At 37.3% G+C, this 27,043-nt stretch overlaps 1 protein-coding gene across 3 annotated transcripts; it reads left to right on the top strand.

Moving 5' to 3' along the window:
• Positions 1-49: 49 nt before the first annotated feature.
• PEX1 (peroxisomal biogenesis factor 1) lies at positions 50-22,532 on the top strand. 3 transcript variants are annotated; one of them, XM_084307002.1, is made up of 24 exons: positions 50-220; positions 1,294-1,437; positions 2,372-2,455; positions 2,695-2,809; positions 2,899-3,671; positions 4,922-5,041; positions 6,434-6,557; positions 6,831-6,940; positions 7,939-8,039; positions 9,571-9,703; positions 10,417-10,513; positions 11,127-11,297; positions 11,793-11,947; positions 12,986-13,175; positions 13,330-13,496; positions 14,352-14,486; positions 15,007-15,071; positions 15,806-15,948; positions 16,025-16,128; positions 17,160-17,336; positions 18,843-19,073; positions 20,491-20,691; positions 20,976-21,106; positions 22,051-22,532. In XM_084307002.1, the coding sequence occupies exons 1-24, from the start codon at positions 92-94 to the stop codon at positions 22,133-22,135; spliced, it is 3,885 nt and encodes a 1,294-aa protein (XP_084163128.1). In that variant the 5' UTR covers positions 50-91; the 3' UTR covers positions 22,136-22,532. The 3 variants fall into 3 exon arrangements, with proteins under 3 accessions (XP_084163128.1, XP_084163127.1, XP_084163129.1); XM_084307001.1 differs by having other exon boundaries at positions 13,327-13,496; XM_084307003.1 differs by lacking the exon at positions 1,294-1,437 and having other exon boundaries at positions 13,327-13,496.
• Positions 22,533-27,043: the final 4,511 nt, after the last annotated feature.

Here is a 27,043-nt window from a genome sequence, read left to right as displayed (position 1 = left end):
GGGGGAGGGCCCTGCCCGCCGCAGCAGGCAGCCCCGCGCAGTGCGCCGGGTGGCGAGGCCCGGCCCTGCCCGGCCCGGCCCGGCCGCCGCCATGTGGTGCAGCGGCAACCCCGCCGGGGGGGCGGCCGGGGCCGTCGCCGTGACGCTCGCCCTCAGCGGCACCCGGGACTGCTTCCTGCGCCTGCCGCCCGCGCTCGCCTCGCACCTCCGCCTGCAGCAGGTACGGGCCGGGCCGAGGGCGACGCGCGGAGGATTCTGGGAGAACGCCCCCCCCCCCCCCCGCGCGCGCGCGCCGCCGGCGGGGTCGCCATGGCGACAGGGCGGCGGCTGCTCCGTTGCCATGGCAACCTGGAGCCCCGCCCACCCCCCCCCTCCGAGACGCCCCTTGCGCGGGGCCCGGGCGGCCCCGTAGCGGCAGCGCCTCAGGGGCGGGGCCCTGCGGCCGTCATGGCGGCCTCGGGGCGGGTGGCGGCTTGTGGGGGCACTGGGAGCCGCTTCCCTGCCTTAGGGAGGTGCCTGGGGCATCGATCCGAGGGCTCTGCATCGTGGGCCGCGCGTTCTGTTTAATAAAGTGACTGGAGTTTGCCTCTTGAGCGCTGTCGTGCGCTGTGTGGTGTCGTTTGTGTCCCTCAGTGCTGTGGTTCTTACACCTGTGGCACGTTGCTCAGCATTCACATGGGAACCGGGATGGTGAATCCAGGCAGAATCATAATTCTCGGCGTTAGGGGGTATTCCGATATATGTTTCCTGGGGCTCTTCTCACTCAGAGTCCCAGCTGACAGAAGGGGATCTTACCCTGTAAGTGACTTTTCACACATGGAAATGCACACATGGCTGTGTGCATCTGTTATGCAACGAGCAGAAGTTAGGGATTAAGGGCTTGCCAGCAGGACAGACAGTCTGGAGAAAAAAAAAAATAATCCCAAAGAACAGCGTTAAAGAAAAGAAAACCAGGGCGAATGTGGGGAGGGTGGGAGCAGCTCTGGTACAACATCCCCTGCAAGGTCACGCTCACCCTCCAGGGCCAAAAAGACATGGCACAGGGGAAAAATTGCCAAGATTGGGAAAATCCTGCCCTTTGGCATAGTAAAAGAGAGTCAGGGAAGGGCAGGTACGTGTCGCAAGAAATCCAGCACACACGTTCGCTTCCCTCCTGCTGCGGTTTCTGGATGTCTTACAAATTCTCTATCAATAGGGAGGGGGAAAGGGTTTAACTGCTTTACAGTCTTGTAGCTTCATTCTGTACATAGTCAGTTATGGCATTAATTTATGTTATGTCTCTAAAACTGATAGGGCCAGGCTGTGAAAATATCCTGCGGTCATCAGCCTATATTTCTGAGCTGGATGGAAATGAGGCATCGAGGTCACCAGACTAAAAACACTGCAGAGATTAACAGACATTTAGCGGAGAAACTTGGCATTGCAGATGGAGATCAGGTTTGAAATGCAATCTTTTTTTTTTTTTTAATAATAAGTATCTTGCAAGATACCTGAAAATGTAATAAGTTACAAATTAGCTATGAACTTATTTACATGTATTTAGCCAGTTACTGCATTTAAATCTTATCAGAAGAAGAGATAACCATCCAGAAACACCTCTGCTGAAAAGATTTGCTTGTTAAATCGGTAACAATTACATACATTAAGGTAGGATATGTCAATGGATAGGTCCTCACAGACTTGCAGCCACTGTTTGCAGTGCCATTAATTGTAGGAAAACATAAAGTAATTAAACAAGTTAGGAATTATAAGAATATTTTGTCTGGAGTTCCTGTCATTTTTGAGTACTTACTGATAGCATATCTTGTCTGAATTGTCATCCCTGAATTTTCATCGGCTCTTATTTTCATCCCTGTTTTCCCTTTCACCATGTATCTTTGTGTCTTTTCTCTTTGAATGCATATATAAATTTGCGTCCTATTTCTTGTGTGTTGAACTTCTTGCTCTGATTTATTCTTTTATCAGAGAGAAGCTGGAGAGATGCCCAGGAAGCAGGCAAAGCTTTTTGTCAGGGGACTGTTAATATTTTTCATATTAATAAGGAGAAAGTTAAACATGAGTAGAAGACTATTACACAATAACACAGTGTTATTGTTTGGTATATTCATGTATGCGAGTTCTCCTGTTGTAAATTTTATTCAGCGTAATAAAACAGTGGCTCAAAAGCAGTGCATTGTCTTACCCTGTTTACATTTTTTAGCATATTCTGTCTAGAAATGATGCTACTATTTGCAGAAATGTAAGATTTACTAGTTCATTGGCAAGGTAACTTTTGTTTTAGTAATTAATAGTCTTCAACAGGAAAAAAGAATTGGCAACAGAAACCTAAGAACTGTTGCCTGGAAATTATTACTTCTGTTACTTTTGCCAGGTATTCCTTGAACCCTGTTCCCATGTCTCCTCCTGTCAGCAAGTAGAAGTGGAACCACTCACAGCAGATGATTGGGAAATTCTGGTAATAAAACCTTTCCTACAGTTTATGTCTTTTTCTTACATATAACAGACACTGTAGACAGCATTTTTTTTTTTTGTCATTCCCTACTCTTTTCTGCCACTAAGGAAATACTAAATGTGGTATGTTTTCATTGTACTTTGTATTTCTAATGTTGTATTAGAAAGAGACATAGAGTTTTTATCTGCAAATGTTCAAAATATACTAAGTGTTTAATTTATAATTATATCACATTTTCCCAGGAACTGCACGCTTCCTCTCTTGAAAGACATCTTCTTGACCAAATTCGAATAGTATTTCCAAAAGCCATCTTTCCTATATGGGTTGAACAGCACACTCACATTTACATCAAAATTGGTAAGCAGCACTGAATGCTGATGCGATACATTGAGAGAGCTGTTCTGCAGGAGTGGATGCATTCATTCATATGTTCTGTTCATACTCAGGTACACTTATGCCAGCAGCCCCCTATGGGAGATTAGAACCGTGCACGGAACTTCTGATACGCCCCAAAACACGTGAACTTGAAGAGAACATCACCAGCATGCCTTTCACGGAAAGTGACGTCTTGCTCAAAAGCTTTGTGAAAAATAACATGGAGCAAGAAGAAACAGTAAAGGAGCCTTTAGCCAACCAACCTCACCTAAATCCAGGAGTCCCCGAACAGAGTAAGGCCGATGCAAATGTGACATTTGGCTCAAATGTTCTCCCAGATATGTGGAATTACATAGGGAGCATTTTTTCTCGTACACCTGAGCAGAAACAAAAGACTTTGTGTGATAAAGATGAAGTGAGCACCTTCAAAGACAAGCTGCTGAACTTAATTCACATGGATTCCATTTTTAGAGTATGTCAGTCCCAGCCTCCCAGCGTACAGAATGCATCAGCCACTCATGCATTTCTGAAATACAATGCCATTCATATTTTTCCATGGAATTTAGATTTTATTGATTTGGAGCCAAATGCCGTAGTATCTTATGGGAAAATTAATGAGCTGCTTTCCCCAAGACAGCGTCATCAAGAAGCAAAGCAAAATCTGCCAGTTGAAAAACAAAAACATTTGACTAGTCCACAAGACAAAAATAATTCCAATTCTAATAGCAGTCAAGCGTCCAGTGAGGGATCTGTTGTGCAGATCGTTTGGAACGGATTTGAAGACCTAAAGAGTGTCATAGAGTATGGCAACAGTGGGGAAACCCTACATGTTGGAAGAGTTTGGGTCAGTTTGAGCATGCTACCTTTTGGGATTTTTATTGGGTATCTTCTACTGGGTAACTGTGGAACTGGCTAGTTAGTGTATAGTTTGGGGATATGGGCTTTGTGTTAAGCTCTCAAATAGAGTACACTAGAATCAAATAATATCTTCTAGACCTATGCTTTACTAAGACAACTAATTCTGGGCTATGTTACCATTATCTTCTAAGATACACAATGTACTCAGAGTTTCTGCATCCTTAGCATTCTTGCACCAAACAGGGAAAATTCTTGAGCGTTCCTGGAGGTGCGTATTTTCTTCAAATTCTGTTGGCAGCCACAGTACTCATGACAACATGAAAGTATTTATTTACATACATTTAGTAATGCATAATGAGGTGGGTTGTTGTTTTTGTTTGTTTCTTTTTTTTCCATTTCGTATCACCTTAAAATATGCTTTGGCCTCGTGTGTCATCAAACTATAAAGTAATGGGATCATGTACCCTATTGGTAAATTGGTTAACAAATGCTTTTATATACTGTTAAAGCTTTTATTAAAATACTAAATTACTATCAAATAATTAGCTTTTATATAATTTAAACTATGTTAATCTTTATACAATATTTTGTAAGGTAGCCCGGTCCCAGTGCGCAGACACTGACATTTTGGTTCGTTCTGACAGAACTACAGCCTGCTTATATTCTTTTCTGGAAGCACATACAGGATCAAGAAAAACAGATCAAATGCACTCCAAATAACTGTTTGACTATTTTGGCATATTACACTCCTTACCATTCGCTTATTTTCATTGAGACTGAGAGCAAAAGCCTGCAGTGGTATTTACCACTAAAACTTTTGAGACACACAGCGATTTTCCAAATGCCAGCAACTGTTAAGTCTTTCAAGTTTAATAAACATTTATGAGATGTTTTCAATTTGGAAATACGTTTAAAGTAACACAGAATATTTGAAAAGCAGTTTTCCTTTTTAAATGGCAAACAAACTAGTACAACTTAAAGAAATTGGGTTTCTCTATCTGTACTGCAGATGTGCTTAGCTCTGATCTGTACAATGGATTATTTATACCTACCTGCCCATGTACAATTAATTGTAATCAGCAAATGAAAGGGTTTTGTGTTTGTTTTTTTTTTTCCTTTACTAAAACATTCTTGCAACACTTTAAGAATACTGATACCATACCACGTATGCAATGTTATAACTGTTCTATTGTCTGATAATTCCTTTTTTTTTTGCTTTTATTTTAAATGTTTTAGATTCCAGATGCTCTGAGAAAAAAGCTACGTATCGATATACATTCAACAGTCCGAATTAAGTCAGTTGAATCTGTTCCTAAAATTCCTGTATCTCTTAGGCTGCAACCCAGACAGAACTTAGTGAGTTGATATTCTTGGTCATGTATTTGTTCACATACTGGAAAAAAAATAATATTGCTGTTGTCAAGGTTGTTTTGTTTTGTTTTAATGTTCATTTGTTTTTATTTGTTATAACAATAATCAAGAATAATTTGCATTTGCAGTACATAGTTCCAACCTAGCAAATTTAAGTGTATTTAAGCCTATGAAAACAATAACAAAGAATCATAAATTTAAAGTGGAAATACCCATTTTTAATTCTTCTGGGAGAAGACATGCATTTGGTGTTCAAATCTTGCAGTGGCTAGTGGATTTCCTAAGAAAGAATTGCAGTAAAATCATTATAATTTTTAATGTGCTGTTTAGATTTTGATCTCCTTCTAATGCTAATTATTTTCCTAATGCTAAAGATTTATTTTTCTAGGGTTACATATTTAAATCTCTCTTGTGTGTCTACTGAGTGAGCATCTGTGACAGTAGAAACATACTTAGCACCATTTTCATGCTCTGTCAGATGTAGCTCTGGAATGAAAAATGCTTCAAAATGTACCATATGCTTGTTTCTCCATGATACTGGCCTGATTGCCATGTTAGCTGTTCCTCAAAACCTCAAATATGGCATTTTCCATCATAGCAGACCTTATGCATGGTTTATTCTTCATTCGCGGTAGTATTTTTTGTTTCCTACCTACAGAGGAAGTGTTGAACTGCATTTTTTTAAGATATATGCTGGAATTAAAATAAGCATTCTTTCAGTAATTTGCTAAAATCACACCAAGTATTTGTGTGTGTTTTTATGTTTTAAATACAGTGCCCTCCCCTCCATAGGAGTTACGCTTCTGTGATTAGGAACTCAGTTGAGATTCATATTCAATTTCTTTTCCTATTCCATTTACCTAGGTGATCTAGGGTCACTCATGTGGTCTCTTTGGTTGCTTTTTGGAATTTGTTGTTGCTGTCCCCATCAAGATGAGTCCAGGGTTGTCTGTATAGGAAGCAGGGTGTACAAGAAAGAGAGGGGTGCAGTGAGCAGCCAAGATAAGTCACAGGTCAATATTGGTGCATAGCTTAGGTGCCCTTTCAAGCCTGGAAACTGAGTAGTGCTTTTTGATCTTGCAATACAAGACAAGTAAAACGAGACTTAAAAACTCCTTGCCTCACATCAGTGTTTCAAAGATAAAATCTTTCAAGGTGGCTGAAGAGTCAGCTGTTGCTCTAACAGGGGCTAGGCAGGTACTTTCTGTAGAGCAGGTCATAGACATGGTGGTTGTTGGCAAAATGTTATTTTCCAAATAAATAAAACTGTTCATGTTCTTCTTCCATATCTCTACTACCATAAGAAAAACAAATAGTCTTACTTACTAACATCTTGTTTTGTTGTATTTCTCTTTTTCTCTACGTATTCTTATGTAGCATAAGGATATACACGAAGATGATGTTAAATATGCTTTTAGTTCTTGGCTACAGGATTCTGCTACTGACGATCTTCCCTGGATAATGCCTAACACAGACTGTATACACCTGCATGTTAAAGAAGGTAAGGTTAATACTGTCTCCAGCTTTAGCTGTCTTAACCATCAATTATGGATTTTGCTTGGGCAATGCCTTTAATCTCTGTATATACACCATTTAATGTAACAGTTATCTCTTTAAACTGTAAGCATTAATTACACTTTAATAACAATTATCCTTTTCTTTCATTTTGGATTGTACTGTAGTATTTCAAAATATATTAATGTTTTGTTTTCTCTTGTGAGGGATAAAAGCTAAATTTGTTTGGAATTTTAGTAGCTGTTCCTTGTTTTTACAGGAATGGAGGAGTTTGCCCTTAGTGTAGTGCATCCTACTCACATGGAAGAAAATAAGTCTGAGAATGTTTTTATGCTGAGTCCCAGTTTGCTGCAAAAGACTAACATACAAGTAAATATCACATAGTATCAGGTACCAAGTAATTTAAATTGTTACATTTGGTTACAAATAAATTATATGTATCATATGTTGTTTTCCCTTTTTAAATAAATGTCAGTCTGTTCTAAATTGTATCTGCATTTTTTACATGTTACTTTTTAGCCTGAGGCATTGGTGAGACATTTTAGACTTGCTCAGAAAATGAAATATTTACTTAATATTAGGATGACTGTTTCCACTGGAAATTCTGGTTGAGCAAATGCCCATAACTTCAGGATTAAGAGTATAGTTGTGGGAATTTTTTTTTTTTCATTTTTAAACTGACAAATTTTAGCAGAGACTTAAAGGTCCCATTTGGCTGTTCAGAATATAATTTTTCTGCAAAACTTAGAATCCCTGTTCAACAAAAGTAAAATGGGCTTTATTTATATTGGTAGTAGAGAAGTAGAAGACTTCTACAAATCATACTGGTGACTAGTATTAAGATGAAAGGACGATGTATATTTCTTAATAGCACTGTGAGGTTTAAGCATCTTCCAGCCTGTGCCTATCTGTGAACTTCTCTATTAGCCCTGTTTGCCAGTTCAGCTTCTCATACTGGGTACCTGAATAAACAGGTTGAAAAATATGTTTGGATTATTAATAGAAATAAAAATAAAAAGCCAAGTGTTTTGCCAGGCTGCTTTTCACCTAGATCAATTTCCTTGTATGATTTTACTGTCTTGCCTCACAACTGCTTGTGCCAGCATAACAAGGAAGGTACAGCAGAAGAATCAAAGTTGCAGCTGTATGATGATGAGCTGCACAGTCTGGGATAAAGTGCACTTAGCCTAACATCTAATTGCAGCTTGTTACATCATTGTAAACACTGAACTGTATTGTGGAAATAGTTACATGTATGCCATTTCACCAATGCATCTTTCTTTCAGGCAAAATTACACAGAATCCAAAAAAGGCTAGTCAGTTGTATATCCTTCTGTGTAAAGCATTAACATTTTCCTTTATTGTAGGTTCTTTTACATCCTCTGACTAGAACAGCTGATGATGACAGCCAGCCGCCTATGCGCGATACAGACAGGAGCCTTCCATACCACAAACTAGACCATTTAGGGTGAGATGTTTCCATAGTAGAAAATGTGTGATTGAATGGGAATTAAAGAAAAAAGAATATTGGTGAAAATGCACTTTTTTTTTTTTTTTGGAAAAGTAAACCAGATCTTAAAAAAACACCACTGCATCTTTTGGTATTTTGGCTTGTGTCAGGCTCAGCCCATATTCTTGTTTGTATAGATGTTTAATTTTGTCCTCTGAGCAGTCTTACTGAAGTGAATGGAAACTTGGTGTGACTTAAACTTATGTGCTGAATAGGTCACCATGTCTGGCAATTGGATGGGAAGTCTCAGAACCCTGTAAGTTTCAGAAGAGAAGAAATAGATAGTTCAGTGGCTCTTGGTGTGCTTCTAAGTGGTATGAAATAGGCCTCTGTGTAGCATTAAGGAATACTGGAGTTGTTGGTGATTACTTTTTAATCTGGGGTTTCCAAAGGCAGCCAGACTTAACATGTTGCAGTCTATCTGTCAATCTGCTTCCCACAGTAACTTAAACCTATTTACATGTTTAACCAGAGTTTAGAAATGGGTATGGGTCTCAAAGAATTTAGTTCCTACAAGTTTTATCCGAATTGACAGCTGTGGAGAAGAATTCAAAGCAGTAGCTCCACTGGTAAAAAGTGTAATGTAAGCTCAACATCTAGTTGGTTAACCTGCTTGGGGGTTTAGGTACAGTTTGGGACTAGCCCTAGGACACACTGGCTCTTTCACAGCTAGTAACTAAGTGATGTGTAAAGCTGTTGTAATTAGTACAAGGGAAGACAGTGGTACTGTGTAGTAAGTGAAGTAGGAACGGAGCAGAGGGGACATGAGAGACTTGGAGTATTGCAGTAATATGCTATTGGCATTGTAACAGGCAACGGAGGGCTGGCAAAAAGGGGCCGGTGTGGCAGGGATACAGTGTGGTAGGGTAGGGATATTAGAAACCAGGCTTCATTTGTTCATTTCATTTTTCATGGTGCAACATTTTGGTTAAAGTTGAAATACAAAACTTAGAGCCTTGCTGTTTGTGGACCTGAAAGGTGCATACCTGAAAGGTGTGTCAAAAGTCACAAAGATTTAGGACAGGTGAAGGGCAAAGATCTCTTCCAATGAGCTACGTACTCCTTTATTTCTGAGAAAGTGGAGTTCTTTGCCTCAGGTGTGCTCCATGTTTTACTATTTTGTTACATTCCTTGATAAATTGTTACTCAGACACTCAAATAGACAAAGCCCCAGAAGCTGATGTCAGCTCTGTTGTCTGAGACCTACCTGCTGCTGGGGTGGCATAGGATGAGCAGGTAACAGTTGCACAACAGGGATGTTCTGCAATGTCTGTTTGTGCCCTCTGTGTTGCCCCTCCAAAATAAAAGTACTTACGTAAAAAGAATTTAAAAAAAAATCTTCACACTAAATTCTCTTCATCTTTTTGTTGAAAATGTGAAGTGCTTCACATTGCCAATGTTGTAACTTCACTGTACTGCTAGTTATTAATATTTACATCATGTGCACTGATGCTACCCTAGGACATTTAATTTTTTCTTTGCCATGCAGGGGAGTGGACAAATTAGGAGCATCTTCCTTTGAACACATAAGCCACAGCCTTTTGGGTCGTCCTTTATCTCAAAAATTGGCTGGTATTGCTGTGGGACTGCGAAGTGGAGGGGTACTAATCACAGGAGGGAAGGTATGCACTTTACTACTCTCTACTTGCAAACCCTCCCAGAAAGTTTTCCACAGTTACAAAACTTTTCATTAGGTTTCTTTGGTACCACACAAACAGAAATAATTAAAGAATAAGCCGAAAAATGAGCAGTCAGCTGAAGAGAGTTAACATAATAAAAATTATATATAGAGAGAGAAATACATTCATGAAATATAAAAGTATATATAATATAACATAATAAAGTAAAACTTTAAATATTGCTAGCAATGCAATTCCAGTCTGTTCCCATAGGTCATTAATATGCTTTGTGTTTATGGTATAATAGACACTTTCTGTCTCTTAAATATGAATGAAGGTAAGAATACAGTGTTTTCTCTTATAAACATAAAATGACAGTGTAGTTGATATTTTTAAGTTTCCTGTTGCCTCTTTCAGTGATCCATTTCACATCATACCCCATAACAATAGATGCCTTAACGTTGAACTTGGTGGAATCAGAATGCTGTCTGTAGTGGAGACATCCACCCTAAATTTGGCTCATACTTGTTTCAGTCCATGGCTTTGGTCTCTACCAAGCGATGCAGAGACAGAATAGCTATATACTTCTGGTGAGGATTAAATCTAAGGTGTGCCTAGCCTTCCCGGCTTAACTTGTGTATGCTTTGATAAAAACTCCGGAAAAATAGAAGGAAATAGTTGTGTAACTTTATGTTGGCTCACATTTATTTTTGCAGGGAAGTGGGAAGTCAACACTAGCAAAGGCCATCTGCAAAGAAGCATTTGATAGACTGGATGCTCATGTAGAAGTAATTGATTGCAAAGCTTTAAGAGGTATGATAATAAGTGTTTCATTCTCAAATGTGCTGCATGATGAAGAACCATAATTATGAAGTTACCATATTTAGTCTGTCTTATCTTTCATTTTGGAAGGAAATGTGATTCCCCACTATGAGATTCTTTAAATTAAACAGTCTAATGAAAGCGTAACTGCCTTAAGCTTATTTTGCACTTACCGGTTTCTGTTCCTTCTACCACCACCAAATTCAAACAGTGATTCCTTGTTTATTTCTAATTGTTGTAACAGAGGAAGAAGTTGCAAGTTGAACTGTGTGTTTTTTCAGCTGTGCTAGCTGGAACAGATGTTATGTTAAACATCCTAAATGTTAAGGAATTCCTGTGTTACTCAGTGGAAGAATGACATGAGCACCAAAGAAGAATTAAACAAACAAGCAGCTGAAGCCAGATTTAAGCTGGCACGTGTACTACTCTAATGTTTGTTAGCAGACTCTGCAGACTCTGGCTTAAACTAGATATCTGATTTGTAGGAGTGCAGTTAAGTTAGCTGAACCCAAACCATTGAAGTATTACCTGAGCAAGCTGTAAGTCAATCTGTTTTTTTTTTCCCCTGGTATGTTTTGTCATAAAAACTGTATTTCTGTTTTAGGAAAAAGATTAGGAAGCATAAGGAAAAATGTGGAAGAAGCTTTTTTAGAAGCATCGTGGAGACAACCATCCATCCTTTTAATGGATGATCTTGATCACATTGTTGGAGTACCTTCCACACCAGAGCATGAGAACACCCCTGAAACGATTCAAAGCAATAGACTTGCGTATGGTAAGACTGTATTACCTGTGTCTGGATAAAAACATAATGCAGCTTAGAACTTCTGACACCTGAATTGTACTGTCCTAACTAGACACTTGTCTGTATCATTATTGCCTCTGGACCATGAGGTATGTTTGTAGAGCAGAGTTCATAGCACAGAAAAATCATGTTTAATTTCCTGTGGTAGATATCATCAGTTACTTTGCAAATACAGTTTTTAAATTGCACTTCCAATGACATTTTAGTAATGGAAAGTACAGTCCTAGAAAAAAATTACATTGTCCAGCTGTTTTGTTGTTGTTATTTTAGTTTTTGTTGTTTTTGTTTTTGTTTTTTTTTTTTTATTGTTATTATTAAAGAAAGGCCTTTATATATGGGGATAAAGTAAATATTTATTTGTTACGTTTTGTATGTGTTAATGCTACTACAGTAGAAATGTGTATTACCAAATACAGAATCTTTCTGTTATTTTGCAATTCATCGAGCAATATGTTATCTGTTTAGTTTTGAAAGATCTGATAAAAGAAGTTATTTCCATGGGGAGTTTGATTGCATTCATTGCTACAAGTCAGTCTGAACATGCCCTACATCCTTCCCTGGTTTCAGCTCAAGGCACACATATATTTCAGTGCTTCCAATGTATCCAGTCTCCAGATCAGGTAAATTCAGGTATTTATTATTTTGGTTAATTTGCTCCCTCTAAATGTATGTCCCCTTCTTACCTGTAAAGGCATTTTAGAGGAACAGCTTTGAAAAACACGTGAATCAGTACAGTTAGGTAAATGAGACTAAACTGAAGTGTGTGTTTTTTCACTGCTCAGAGGAGTAAGTATATCCCTAAATGTTAATTAATTGAATTAAATGTTAAAATGTTATTAAAACTAAATATTACTTTTATGGGAAGGTTTGGGGTTATTTTTCAACATTAATTACATCCCTTTACTTTTAAATGTAGTCTTTTTTGGAACAGTGAAAAGGAAAGAATAAACAGTATAACATAATTGCAGGAGAAAGTAGACTATTTTACCTGTGCACATATATCCTAATGACATGAAATAGTCATGGCAACTCATTGGTATTTAGCACATAAGGCAGGAAGCACACAGGCAGGAAGTAGTTCCTGCCTGCTTGTCTTCTCTCTCAGACAAGCAAATAAAAGCTATTGAGGAAGCATTTCTGCATTATATACAACGTAGGTTTCTCCCACTTCTTGCAAGTCTGCTTTTTTTACTAGTACATGAATAATGATGATGTGTCAGTGGAAAAGTCAAGATCTTAAAAGATACCAAATTATCAGATGTATTTTATTTAATGCAATAGTTTTCACTTTCAATATATTCTGCATGTATCAGCACAAAGGGAAAGATTGTTGTTTTCCTGTGAAACAGAAACAATGGGTGTAGGAAAACAGTAGAATCTGAGGGGACAGGGTGTTGTTTCATTATTGTTGTTAGATTTAAGATAACTGCCAGGGTAAACATTTGAAGTCATACAACTGGTGATTTTATTGAAGTTCAGCTGAAGAATTGACTTTTGTTCGTATTCATGCCTGTTCAGATTTTGTTATTTGAAGATTTGGTGATATCTAAAATGGTGAAGGAAATTTTAGTAACTCATATGTAATTGCTTTCTGAACATCTGAAATCCACATAAACAGGAAACTGAATATGCACTTGTTGTACAATTCTATTTTTCAGAAGCAAAGATGTGAAATGCTGTGTTCCATAATAAAAAATAAACTGAATTCTGATATCAAGAAGTTCTCTGATCTTGACCTCCAATATATTGCGAAGGAAACAGAAGGCTTTGTTGCTAGAGATTTTACTGTGTTGGTTGACCGTGCCATTCATGCCTGTATTTCTAACCCGAGTGCATTTCAAAATGATGGTATGTTCACAAAATCTAGATTTCGTAGTCTAACTTCTGTTATCCAGAACCTTTGAATAACACCCAGATAAAACACCAGATTTTGTTTCATGTTTAAAATGTATTTATTTTTTACTTATAGTGAGGATTTTTTTTTCATTTTTCTGTAAAGCAGAAGTGAATCTCTCAACTGTGGATTTTCAGAAAGCCTTAAAAGATTTTACTCCATTAGCTCTGAGAAATGTCAACCTTCATAAGCCTAAAGACATTGGCTGGGACAGGATTGGCGGCTTAAAAGATGTGAAGCAAATACTTGTGGATACCATCATGTTACCTGCAAAGGTATGCAGTTCTTTTAAATCAGTTACTCAGTTACTTGAATTTTATACATACTGTTAGTAGAATAAGAATTATTTTTAAGGTACAATGCAGTATTTGACAGAAAGAAGGCAGGTATGATTTTAAGCTACTTTTGTAGCTTCCCACTCTTCAGCTGTCTTCAGTTACTGGAAAACTCTCACCTTCCCCTTCCCTCTCCCAAATACAATAGGCAATGGCTTGTGCTTTTCTCCACATGTTCTGGAGTCTTGCAGTATTACGTCCCCTGCCTGACATATTCCTAGCATCTTCTTTTGTTACACACTTCTTTACAGGGACTTGTGATAAGGTTCTCTGAAAATAACATTTCCAACTGTCTTCTTCAATGCTTTTGCTAGAGGAGTGCTGTCCTGGGTGAATGGCAGTCCATCAATTTTCCCTTTTAATTTGGCTTTTCTGCCTTGCTTAAAGTTTCCGACACTGTGATGAGCCATTCATTTCTGTCTTCAGAGAAATGACTGAACATTTTTTCTTACACTGGACAGAATCTTTTTGTCGTATACTTTATATAATTTGATCATATCAGTCAGTGATCAAAACAGGAATTTTAAAGTGCTAGTATGGATGTTTTAAAACTGATAAATCCCTATTACGTCCTGTTTCTTCTTGGTAGAAGATGTCACTACTTGTAATTAAGAAACCTAGGAACCCACTTCAGCCCCATGTAAACTACCAACAGACAAAATGAGCTATTTTGATAGTAAAGTGGATAAAAGAAATTAAAATTATTTTTGAACAAAAATCCACATTCATGAGATTTCAGTATGCTACAGAATAATTGCTTATTTTAGAACGTGTCTTGTTGACATTCTTTTCCAGTATCCTGAATTATTTGCAAACCTGCCCATACGACAGAGATCAGGAGTCTTGCTATATGGAGCACCTGGAACAGGAAAAACACTGTTAGCAGGAGCAGTTGCTCGAGAGAGTGGAATGAATTTCATAAGCGTCAAGGTAACAAGATTTTTAAGATTGATTAATTTTATTAACTGAATGAAGTAGCTCAACATAATTATGAGTATGTGGTTGTGAAGGCAAAATAAGAAGCTTCTTTAAAATACTGAATGTCTCTGGATATCCAAGCATCTGTCTGACTTTCTGGAGCCTCACAGTTCTATGACTGAGATTTTCTTGGTATAATTTTTCTTTAGGAAGAATAATAAAATTAAACTAGATATTCTTAATTTATTTACATTTTTTTTTTAATAAAAAGATCCTGGATTCCACTCGACAATGAAGTTTGGCAATTCATTTTAATTATTTTCTAAATGCAGTGTAAATGGTTACCTTGTGATATTCTAACGTGTTTTGTTATAGTAGAAAGATTGAAATAACTGCTTAAGAACAACTTGGAGTGCTGCCATTCTCTTCGTTAAAATAAAATTCACTCCAATATATTAAACTTATGCTGATGTTGAATTACACATTAAAACGAAGAAACATATCATGAATATTCTTTTCTGGTTTTTTTTAGGGACCAGAGCTACTCAGCAAATACATTGGAGCAAGTGAGCAAGCAGTTCGAGATATTTTTAACAGGTTGGCTTTGTAAAGATTTGTGATATTATCAATAGATTTTATTGGTTGAAGCTCCATGAAATAATTTTATTCTTGGAGAGTTATGGTGTCAAATCACAAAAGTATCAGAAATAAACAATTGTGTCAAACAGGATGGTCATGTTGAGTTTGCCAAGACCATTTTTAAGAACTTTTTTTATGAACAGATCAAGGGTGCACTTTTGAAGCCGATTTCCCATTTTTCTACACTTTGAGTGCTTTAGTTCACATCACAGATTTGTTGTGGAAAATAGGTGCTGAATTCCTTTCAGATATGTCCAGGACACAGACTAGTGTACTCCAGCTAGAAATGAACATTCAGTAAACAGAATCAGACTTGACTTGGTATTGAGGTCCTCGGTGCCAGTGATTTTGTTTTTACAAATCTGTCCTTATTAAGCCTCACTGCTTACTAATGTAAAAATGAAGAAGGGAAGGAAAAAAACTATATCCTTCATGTCCTTTGCTTCTTGGGTAGTTTACGATGTAGAGGCAGATATGTATAAACCAAAATGTCATCTGAAGTGACTGGGTTAAAGCTTTCATGAGCTTTCATTAACACAGTTGAGTACTTAAGAAAGGAAAAAGTGAGTACAAGGTATGTCATAAAAATGAGCCACAATTGCATCGAAATCCGATTCTCTAACTTCTGTGGGAAACAGGTTTTCTGTTCTCTGGTTACATTTAACTGGCTTTTTTTTTTGTTTGTTTTTAAGAGCTCAGGCAGCCAAGCCTTGCATTGTTTTCTTCGACGAGTTTGATTCTATTGCTCCTCGCCGAGGTCATGACAACACTGGAGTTACAGACCGGGTGGTTAACCAACTGTTGACTCAGTTAGATGGTGTGGAAGGCCTACAAGGTAGTAATTCATCTCTGTGACCCTTACACATACGTTTAGCAGGTGTTAATGATATTTTTTCTACACTTTCCTAAAGGAGTTTATGTCCTAGCTGCTACTAGTCGCCCAGATTTGATTGACCCTGCTTTGTTAAGGCCAGGTCGACTGGATAAATGCCTGTACTGTCCACCTCCTGATCAGGTGAGAAAACAAAATGTTTTACATGAGAGGCAGGGGAAAAAATCAAACTACTGGTCTTTATTCTGCTTTTCTTTACTCTTTATTTGTGGCATTTCCTATCTGGCCTAAGTAGAGTTGCTTGCACAGCTCAAGTTATATATACAAATTCATTGCTTTTTAGTGCCAGTGTGTTAGTATAAAACTGGGAAAAGACTGTTTACCACTGTCTTAAGGATCAAATCGTATTCCAGCAGATGTAACTGATTCAAAAAAATAATAATTAAAAAATATTTTTAACAGGAAACTAGTCTGCAGAAAGTAATTGGCAGTAGGGGAGTGTTTATCATCTTCTGCATCTTCCTATGAATTACAAATCCAATGGATCTGCTGTTTGCTTGAAGTGATGAACCACAGGCATTCACAACCCAACCCTTGATTATCTGAAGTTTTCAGAGCAGTTTTGTTCTGAATCCAGACAATTCTACCATTCTTTACCCACAGTTAATTTGAATGTTCAAGTTCTTTTTGAAGACAGATACGTCACTGGCCAGGAAGGGAATGATTCTCACTGATTATAGAGGGTTTTGGATCAGGCCTTTAAGGCTTTATGACGTGTATCTTTGATTCCCCATCTTATCTTAAAAATTAGTGCTGTTCATTTTCAGATTAGTTGGAAAGTTTAACAAATTCCACATCATTTCATTCTATAAAGGTACATGAAGATGATGTTCCTTCACACTAAGATCCTAGATGGGTAGTACTAGTTGGGTATTTAGAGAGTGTATTTCTCTACACACTGTATGTTTGGTGCAGTTTCTCTTAGACTTGTCAGGGAAATGTAACAAAATTTATGCCTATATTTTAAAGATTGTTTACTACACAGTATGTCCAATATGTGTTATCATTAGGGTAGTATTATCTTTAAAAAAAGGTAATTCCTTTCATAGATGGGAATGTGTTTGTAACAGGGCCGAAGCACTATTTAGAAGTCAGGAGAAGGAAAATATCAGGTTGCTTTACTGACAGTATTTTTTTTTCCTCCCTTCTTACAGAGTTCACGCTGTGAAATCTTAAAAGCTCTCAGTCATTCTCTCTCCTTGGCAAGCGATGTGGACTTTGAGTATTTGGCAGCAAAAACAGATCAGTTCACAGGAGCTGACCTAAAAGCTTTATTATACAATGCCCAGTTAGAGGCAATACATAATAGTTTAGGCTCAGGTTTAACACAGGTAAATAATACTGATATAAAAATGTCTCTTTTTATTTTGATGTTGATATGTTTGAAAGAGTTAATTTTTATCCTTCATTTTTCAGCAATTTTTTTTAATAATATTTAGTTTTCTTGTATCCCTGTACAAAGGATTAAAATCTTAATGTTTACAGTATCATGTGAGAATAATGTAACAAATTAGTTTAAATGCTTTTTAAAGACAAGATTTGCTGATTTTATGACAAGTGTTTAATATTAAAATTTATTTTAGGAAAATCTGTTCCGACAAATTGAGTGTGATCTGAGGTTAGGGGAGAAGTAGCGAGAGGGTAGTGATGAAGGGGCTTCCTCTGTCTTGCATTCCAGGCACCAGCTAACACCCATGTTTCCGAGGTACAGGATTCCACCCTTAGTTTTTATCCCTCATGTGACTGACAGGCCTCTTTCCTCTTTTAGCTTCCACTCAGCCACCTGCCCTCACATTTTTAGTTCCTGTCTTGTGGTTCTGGCTGGGAAGGGGCAGGCATGGCTTCCCCTACTTGAAAATCAAAGGAAAGCGTTGGGTCAGGGTCATGAAAGCAAGGAGAACTCTCAGGCTCTTTTAGCATCAGATTTACCAGGCGATGGGGCTCTGAGTATCCAACTGTTAGTGTTTGGAGGGATCTCCAGCATACCTTTCATAACAATCCCTTCACTGTAGCATCATCATGAGGAGAATCTGAAATTAAGAGATGAGGATAGAACAGTAAAAGTAGGACAGCCACCCCCAGGCAGAGAGTCCTTACACTGCTCTCAGTTTTGCTGTTCCTTCGTATGGCTATTTCTAAACACTGTGCTGCTGACCTAAGTAGTTGTAGGCATACCTGATGATGATCATTATGAGGAGGCTGTTGTCTAAAGTAATAGTCTCCAGAGTGGCATGTGCAAGAAAATGCATTGACGTGTAGGGGAAAAAATATTAGAACTTAAACAGTACATGTGTATAATGTACAAATAAACATGCATATATTGGGTGAGGTGCTTAGACATTTTTTATTGATAGGGGTGCACAATCAAAGAGTTTTGCAGACACCAGTGTACAGCATCAATTGCAATTTCTGTATCAACATTTAAAATGTGTTGACCGTGACTGAAGATGAGTGAGTAGAGCAATTAGGCACTGTAAAACTAGACTCACCGCAGTCTCCCAGACCACTTTGCACAAGATAATAAGTTGCTTGGAGGGTCAAGCCAGAAATTTCCTAGCACTTGCTCTTACTGAGTGGGTGAGACAGATCATAGCAAATAAATAAAACCTTAAGATTATTTCCTCTACATACTGTTCTGCCACAAAGATGGAAAGTTCTGCTTAAAGGCATTGGATTTTCTTAGCAAAACATTTGGAATTGTACTCCCAGAGAAGGATGGATTGCTAGAAATAAGTGCAAATCAATACTTTCATTTGGACTATACATTAAATATTTTAATGTATTTCAGCTTGCAATTAGTTGTGAGTTAACACTTCTGTGGTTTTTTTTTGTCACAGGATTTTGGTTCTAGTTCTGATAGTGACTTCAGCCTGTCTTCCATGGTTTTTCTGAACCACAGCAGTGGCTCAGATGACTCAGCAGTAGACGGAGAAGCAGTGCTAGAGCAATCTCTAATTTCTTTAGACATGTCCGAGTTGCTTCCTGAAGATCCAAGGTCCAACATGTATCGTCTTTATTTTGGAAGCTCTTATGAGTCAGAACTAGGAAATGGAACTCCTTCAGAACTGGTAAATTACTTTCTCAATATTTTGAATTCTCTAAATATTATCAGTTATGAAGCAGAAAAACTGAACCAGGCAAATGGTAGGGTTTTATAAACACAGTTATGTCTGCTTTGTCCTTGAAACTGTCTTCATCCAACACCTTGTGGTCCAGAGTGGAAACCAAGATGGATGCCATCTGACAAAATACAATATGGACTTCTCTACAACTTTTGAGCACTCTTGAATCGAAACCCCAAAATACCACTTAATGCTTTATAATCAGGCAAACTGATTCATACTAGGTCTTACTGTATGATCTAAGGGCTTGTTACCTTCCAAAGTTTATTACCAAAACAGTTGTTTGTTTTTCTTTTTCTTTAACTGAAAAAATAAAAAAAAAGTTTTATCACTAAAAGATCACCATCTAGCTCTCATATTCATAAAAATCAACAACTTTTTCAGTTTCTGGTAGACCATTTATTAATGGAATAATCTGACCACAAGATTGCATAAATAACAGGAGAAAATCTTAGCTTCCATTGTTGCTCTTAAGAATGGAACTCTTACTGCAGTGGACAAACCAGCACATTCTGTGGCTAGCTTGGAGGTAGGGTGCTGCTTAGGGGCAGAAGGCTAGTTGGTCTCACTTGACTGCCAGGTAAGCAAAACCGAATACACTCTCTCCAAGCTCCTTATATTGAAGAAATGATTTCAGAGTTTGCATGTGATCCATTCATTTTGAGAATCTGTTGTAGAAATGTAATTACAGGTAGTTATCAAAGGTGTTAGAATCTTGGTTTCAAAACTGTATGGCATTGATTCCTAAAGCCAAAAGTAGCTACTTTTGACACTGGAGAAGTAATTACTGACTGCTAAGTCTTGTGAGGTGCTTTTGTATTTGTTGCCTTGCCGTATAGATGACAGTGTTCCAGTAGTGTATCTTTAGAGACTCACATTTTCCTTTAACTGTGGAAATTCTTCAGTGGGGCTACAATGACTTCAGTCTCTTAAAACTGTTGAACTTGAAAGTTGCATGTTTTATCCAGTGCACAGAAAATTTGGAGGTGATAAATATTTAAATTATGAGCCATTCCAAAGCTAACTGCATAAACTCTCCCAGATTTCAGAACCACTGATTTTCATACATAAATAAAACAATGGGTTTAGTAGACCTTGATTCTTTTTGACATAGGCCATTGCAAAATTATATGGATGTTTTCCAAAGATGAAGCAGTTTATTTTCCCAAAATATCTTGGCAAATTAACCTGAAACTTTCTGTGCAAAAAGTTGCGTGTGATGCGTTTTTAAGATAAAGTTTTTGCTGGTGGAAGCAAGCTTATACTGAATTAAACTGGCTGGAAAATGAGCTAAATCTTAATGGCTGAGTTGCTCTTTTAAGTCCGTAATGAGTTAATATGTTTCTCCCTGTGATCAATTTAGAGCTCTTTGTGTTTGTCTGGACCAAACTCCATAAGTCACGATTTTACCAGCATGTCTCAGAGAGACGCAGCATCATCACAGCTGTCAATGCTTAGAACAACCTCTCAAGATGACTCCCTGGAAAATAATCAAGAGCAGCAAACAGAGCACCTGAGGACAGAAATCAATGCTATCAAAGCCAATTACAGAAGCAAGAATGGAGTATGGCAGTTTTGTTTATTATTTAAGCTTAACACACTTTTTCCCAATGTTTCTTGGTATTCTGATAATTAGTTTCTGCAATAGTAGTAAATATAATGTAACAAAAATAGCAAAGGTAAATGCTTGAGGAAAACAAGCCAGATTTGTGTTATTAATATAGGGGGGAAATCAGTGATTTTATCTATAATATGTATTGAGGTGGTTCCAGAGTTACTGATATTCATGGCATTAGGTATTTGATCTTTGGTAATTTCTCCTTGTTTACTCCTGGCTCTGTTTTCAAGGAGGATGGCACCTTTAATCAGTCCATGCTTGCCAAGAACACTTTGATTATTACTCAGTCCCATCTGATGACCGCACTTGAGGGTATAAGACCATCCATTAGCCAAGATGACTGGAAGAACTTTACTGAACTGTAAGTATTTTGTGTGTGTGTGAATTTATTTTTTTAATTGTGAATTCAGTGGAGATTTGGTGTTCTCATATTTCTTATTCATCAGAAACACAATAGTTATTTAATCTGGGGAATGGCAGAAGAGTTGAGTGGTTTCTGACAGCATTTTTTCAGAAATCCAGAAGTTACACATTGGGAAGGGGAAATTCTTTTACCAGTGCACTGTATTTTTGTTTGTTTTCATTAATGTAGGACCTAGAAATTCTAATCACAGACCAGAAAAATCCTGTATTATGTTAAGAGCTATACCAGTACAAGAAGATTCTGATTTTGTAAGACTTAAAGCCAGGTCCCATCAAGTAAGAGTCCAGCATATTTTCAAATTTCTGGCACTTGACTCAGTTGTGGCCTCTGTTAGCTACAGTATTCAGGAAGAGGTATTTTGGTTTTGAGTCCTAGGCACGTGTGTTCCCAAAGAAAAATTAATAATCTGCAGAGGAGTAGATATAGTGAGAATGAAAATGTATCATCTGAGACTAGAAAATGAGTAGAGTGAATAAGTTGGAAGGTGGCATCAGGATGTTCTATGATGAATGTGGAAATTAAGGCACATTCTACCTCAGCTGATACATAGATAAGCAGATCTTACAGCATGAGAAAGAGAGAAGGAAAGAAGGAAAATGAGGGATGCTCCCTAGGATCCAGTCCACTTATGTTCCCCACCCCTGTGAGTCCTACACCCTCATATCCCCCCAAAAATAAAAATAAAAGCAGAGGAGAAAGCTTTCCAAGTCAGATTAGTGGTTGAAAATTCTAGTCTTGTAGATCTGAGATGTGTGTTTGTCATACCAGTGAAAATATAAATAAACATCTTTAGTGCTGTTTTGCATCAATGTGCATCTGAAGAGGCATATGCAAACAAAATAATATCAGACTAATATGCTACTATCTTTTTCTGTTTCAAGGTACGAGAACTTTCAGAATCCCAAGAAGAAGAAAGGACAAGTTGGCTTAACATACAGACCGGGACAAAAAATGACTCTAGCTTAGTTACTTTTAATGTGCTTGTAATTACTAAATTGTAAATGGAAATGACAAATGTGAGCCTGATATTTAAATGATTACATCAGATTATTTATATTCATATGGATTTATTAATGCAGCAATTGAAGAAAAATTTATTTTCAGTTTACAGGCTGCAAAATTATTTCACATTTTATTTTGAAGAAAAATTGTCTTCCTGCAGATTAATATTAAATTTTTGAGAGAGCATTTGTTACGTTATGTCCAGTTGTTTATCACAAATTTTTTAGTATTGCTTTTTATGAATATATGATTACAAAAAAAATAATAATTATGATTTCCCTGTTTATTTCCTTATAACAATTACATCCTGTTTGAATAAACTATAATATCTAATGCAGGAAATATTTTGAAAACATTCTGTAAAGCTATTCTCTACCGGCTGTTGGACGGCTTAGAGAAGGGTGATACTTCAGATGTTTATTGGTAGACAACTACTCTAATACTTCCAGAACAATTGTAGCCATAAAAGAAAAATACTAAGACAAACCAGTATAATTTTATCTTTGTCTTTTGCCACTGTTAATTATTCAGAGGAATATCAAGTTGCATTTTGCAACTGTATCTTCCTAACCCCATCTTTTGTTCTTGAAGACTTCAGAAAAATCTCTGATGTTTGGAAGCTGTCTAATGTTACATCCTGAATTATTCACCTCTGCTTTCCTACAATCAGGTTGTTTAAGAGGTGTCTTTCTCGGCTGATAAGGAGGTAAACAGCAGGGGAAGGAAGCTTTCTTCCAGGAAGGGAAGAGAACTAGAGATGCTTCCCATGAGTCACTACATGTTACGGTTTATTTAATTAATTTATGTGTGTAATGCTCTGTCAGTATTGGTAAGAACACATAATATTGACCATATGATTATCCTTGTGAATGCTATACTTGTTACTGCCACTTACTATTTGTAGTTCCAGTGTTTGGTGCCAGCAAATAACCTGGATAATATATTACTTGTATGCTTATTCTTACATCCTGGTGCAGATGAAGTCGTAGCCTTGATACACTACAAGTCTATAGCAGTTAATACCACTGATCTTCTCATCTAACTAAGCTATTGCTTCTTACTCGTGCTCAACTCTTGCTTCAGTGGGTTTTGAAACTGAAAATCCTTATTGCATTACTACAAAGTAGTAATTTCTTTTCAATTCCACTATGTCATTAACACCATACTTACTTTTAAAAGCTGGCTATATATTTGCTTAATATTGGAGCCATATTCTAGATTACCTCAGCCTTGAGTTCATCTTTCCAATATAATGGTGTCTTTTGTGTGTGTGTGTGTGTGTGTGTATGTGTTAAAGTTTGTTTTAAATGGCTGTAGAGGTTAATACGAATAGGAGTTGAACAATCTGATGCAAAGGAGCATGTCAGATGCTCCATGCTGACTCACATTTGTACTGTGGTAAATCTAAGAAGTAATTTATCTTGTAATGAAAGAGGGGCAAAAAAACATGGATATTGTTAATGAAGCACAGCAGCTGGAAAGCTGTAACTGGTTTCTCTGCTTGGGTTATGTGTCAAAACTCAACCTTCATATATATATATATATATATATTTAATTTCCTTTTTGAAGTCCAATAGTTCATTTGAGGTATTTGTGGCCTTCAGGATGTAGTTTCCTTGTGCATCATCATCTTGTTATTCACCCAGTGATATTTTGAGCTTATTCAAAATACATTTTTTCTTCCTCGAGGTTCAAATTCCAAGTAGTTTTTCATCTGTGACCTAAGGCAACACTGCATTATCTTCTATTCAAATATTTGAATTTCAAACTTGAGCCCAGCCAATTTTACTGACTAGTTCCTGTACAGTTGGGTACTAGTTCAGTACAGTACGATAATCTGTGGAATTATCTTCACACTTGGAATCACTTAAATAGTATATTGTATCTCAGTGTTGAGTATTACATTGTAAAGTTAAAAAGGAAAGCATGCTTGGATTAAGCCATACGCTGAGGTCCTGTCAGACCTCAGCCAAAATTAAATACCACATTGCTGTGGAAGATGTTCTGAAAAAACAGGAAGCCCAAGTTCCAAATCCACTTTCCAAATTTGCTCTCCTCTTTTAAAAGGAAGTAATTTCATCAGTGAGCTGAACTAACTCGGGTGTGTGTGTATATGTTTGTGTGTATAGGCATGTGTGTATATATATTCACGTATGTATATGATATTACCCACAGCATCAGTCAAGGTTTTCTTTATATATTTCATATATGTATATTACATCAATGTATTTATGAGTATATTTATGATTATTGTGTTAAATACATTGCATTCTATTATATTTATAATAGCATATATAAATATATAGACTATAAATAAAACCTTGACTGATACTGTGGGATTGATTTGAGAAAGCAGGTTGCTATTAATAGCTAGTTACAGTTATCGTTGATTATATTCTGAAAAAGATAAACATTTCTTCTTAAAAGATAGTGAAGGACCTAAATGAATTATCTGTTATAGAGGCATATAAATCCATACAAACATTGTCAATGAAATATCAACTGGTCTGTGGAGGCTCTTTCCCAAGGCCTGATATTAAGAAGTATCCCTAGAGTGAAAAGAGACAACAACAAAGCTTGTTTCCTGCTATGTAGGACAGTTGGGATTCAGCTGCAATGGATCATCAAGGTACGTACCATGAGCAGGGCAGCCAAGCAATCAATGTCCTGTACGAGCCTCTTGACCTGTTTTCCATGAAATCTCCTCCATTAAGTCACAAAACAAAACAAACAAAAAAATAAAATAAAAAAGGAAAAAAAAAAAAAAGGCACCCAAGCAGGGAGTAATGCAGTGGTGGCAGCCACACTGTCATAAAATAATTTAACCAGTTATATGCTCAACAGAGATGTATGTGATAATGGAAACTGGTCGGTGGTTGTATCTTATGAGCTCAGTTGAACTGGACTGAGACCAATAAGAAACAAATCGTGTGGGGTCATTGCTTTTCTGTGACAGTCCAAGTCAACCCTGTGTTAGCCAGCAACCTAAAGCCAAGCAGGTTCTCTGCCTCCCTGCTGGTGCCCTTCATTCTGCCCTCCTCTAAGTGATACCAATGACATTTTTTCTGGGTATGTATTACAGGCAATATAAATGGTTACTCAGGGTAGCTTTTTCCTTTCACTCCGGTTGTTGCTGACATTGTCAGCTGTCACTGACCTTTCCTCGATTGCCAACCTTTATTTCCTCGTAGTAAAGGGACTTCTGAAGAAACACGTGATAAATATAGATATGAACACTTTGTTTCTAACACGCAAGGGACTATTTCACTTTGCTGATAGGACCTCCATGCCCGCTAATGTCCCATGATTTTTCTCAAAAAGTGCTTAGGCAGCTTTTACTCTGAAAGCAATTTATGTTTGGAGCTATGTAGCTGATAATTTTTTTTCTAATACTGCCTCAGAAAAATGTACCTGTTTTGAAGTGATCCAGAATTCCAGGCTGAGTCTGAGGACAACTGACAAAGTCTGAAGCAAATAGCTTAGGTTGCTAACAGGTGTCAGTTTTGAAAGCAAGGTGTTGAAAGCAAGATACTGGGAAAAGATGATCTAAGTGGGTCAGTTGAGCTAAATGCTGGGTTAGTCAGTGCAATTAACTCTACTGAAGGGCTCAGATGTCTGAGTATTGAGGGAGTTTGGTAATCCCCAATGCTCAAAATCTGCCAGACTTGCATTTCCACAAACTGGGGACATTGAATACCGTCCAATGTGTTACTTTTTATTTATTTATTGTTACGCTCTTCTACCCTGACTCATACCTGTTTTTTGTTGGGAAACAGAACTTCTGTTGTACAATAAAAAATTCACAAGGTATTTATGATATAATTTTTAGTTCTTAAGGAATCAAACTTTGTTCCATTTCCAAAGAAAAAAGAAAGGATTTCCAAGTCCATTTGAAGTGAAACTAAAAGATAAGCATTATCTACTGAGACTTAGATTACATTAGTGTCATTAGATACTTAGATTACATTAGAGACTTAGATTACATTAGTGTCAGTGTTTCATAATAGACAGCACCAGCTAGAACTCTGCTTGTCAGTGGTTTAAGCGTGACAATTAACAGCTTGGATAAAATACATTATAATTTAATATAATTTGAAAACAAAAGACTTGCACAAATTTATTTTTTTCACAGGATACCTTACTCAAATTAACAGATAAGTGAGCATGTAATATAATGCATATAATATGAAACAATATATAGTTCAGCCTTTTAATCCTTTTTATAATCTATCATTTGTTACCTAACATTTCATAACTTCTAGTTGTTACAAAAATATTATTACATAAGGACCTGATTGTTTGTGTAGTGCTCCTAATCTCCTCTGGCATTTATATAGGAGGGCAGGACCCTTTTCAGGAAGTTAAGCTAGCAATCATAAGATCATGAGCAATGAAGAAACTTGGAGGAGACCAGAATAAGAAGGAAACTTCTTGCATGAATTAGGCTGGTATTTGCAGCATTAATCCTGCGGAATGAAGGGTGGAACCACAACTGTGTGTTGTCAAAGTGACACCTAGGAATTCACTCTCACACAAATCATTGGGAATAGCCCTTTGATAGCTGCTGCTGGAGAAGCTCAGCCAGGAAGACTAAGGCCTTTCAAATCAGCAGACCTTCAATACATTTTGTTGCAGGGTTTTGTACAGTCCCTGTTGCATTTGGATGCCCCCTCTTAAAACGAGCTGTCTCTTAGCATGATCTTGGCTTCATATATAAGCGTGGATTAAGTCACATTCTTGGCATTGGGACCAGAAGGGAGATGGCAGCTTGGTCACAGTGATAGTGTCTGACTTCAGTGCACACCTGTAATATGCAATATATTTAATGTTAATTAATGTCCAGTTTTGCCTCAGGTGCAAAATTTTGAAGCA

The sequence above is a fragment of the Netta rufina genome (genome assembly GCF_964035555.1).
Source record: "Netta rufina genome assembly, chromosome: 2".
Taxonomy (NCBI): Eukaryota; Metazoa; Chordata; class Aves; order Anseriformes; family Anatidae; genus Netta; species Netta rufina.
The sequence above is the reverse complement of the archived record's forward strand: the minus strand, read 5'-3'. Positions and strand labels throughout refer to the sequence as shown.

Coding starts and splice junctions, on each gene's coding strand:
- PEX1 (XM_084307001.1), top strand. CDS start 92: ATGTGGTGCAGCGGCAACCCCGCCGGGGGGGCGGCCGGGGCCGTCGCC. Junction 13,497..14,351: donor CCATCATGTTACCTGCAAAG/GTATGCAGTTCT, acceptor ATTCTTTTCCAG/TATCCTGAATTATTTGCAAA. Junction 17,337..18,842: donor TAGGCTCAGGTTTAACACAG/GTAAATAATACT, acceptor TTTTTGTCACAG/GATTTTGGTTCTAGTTCTGA.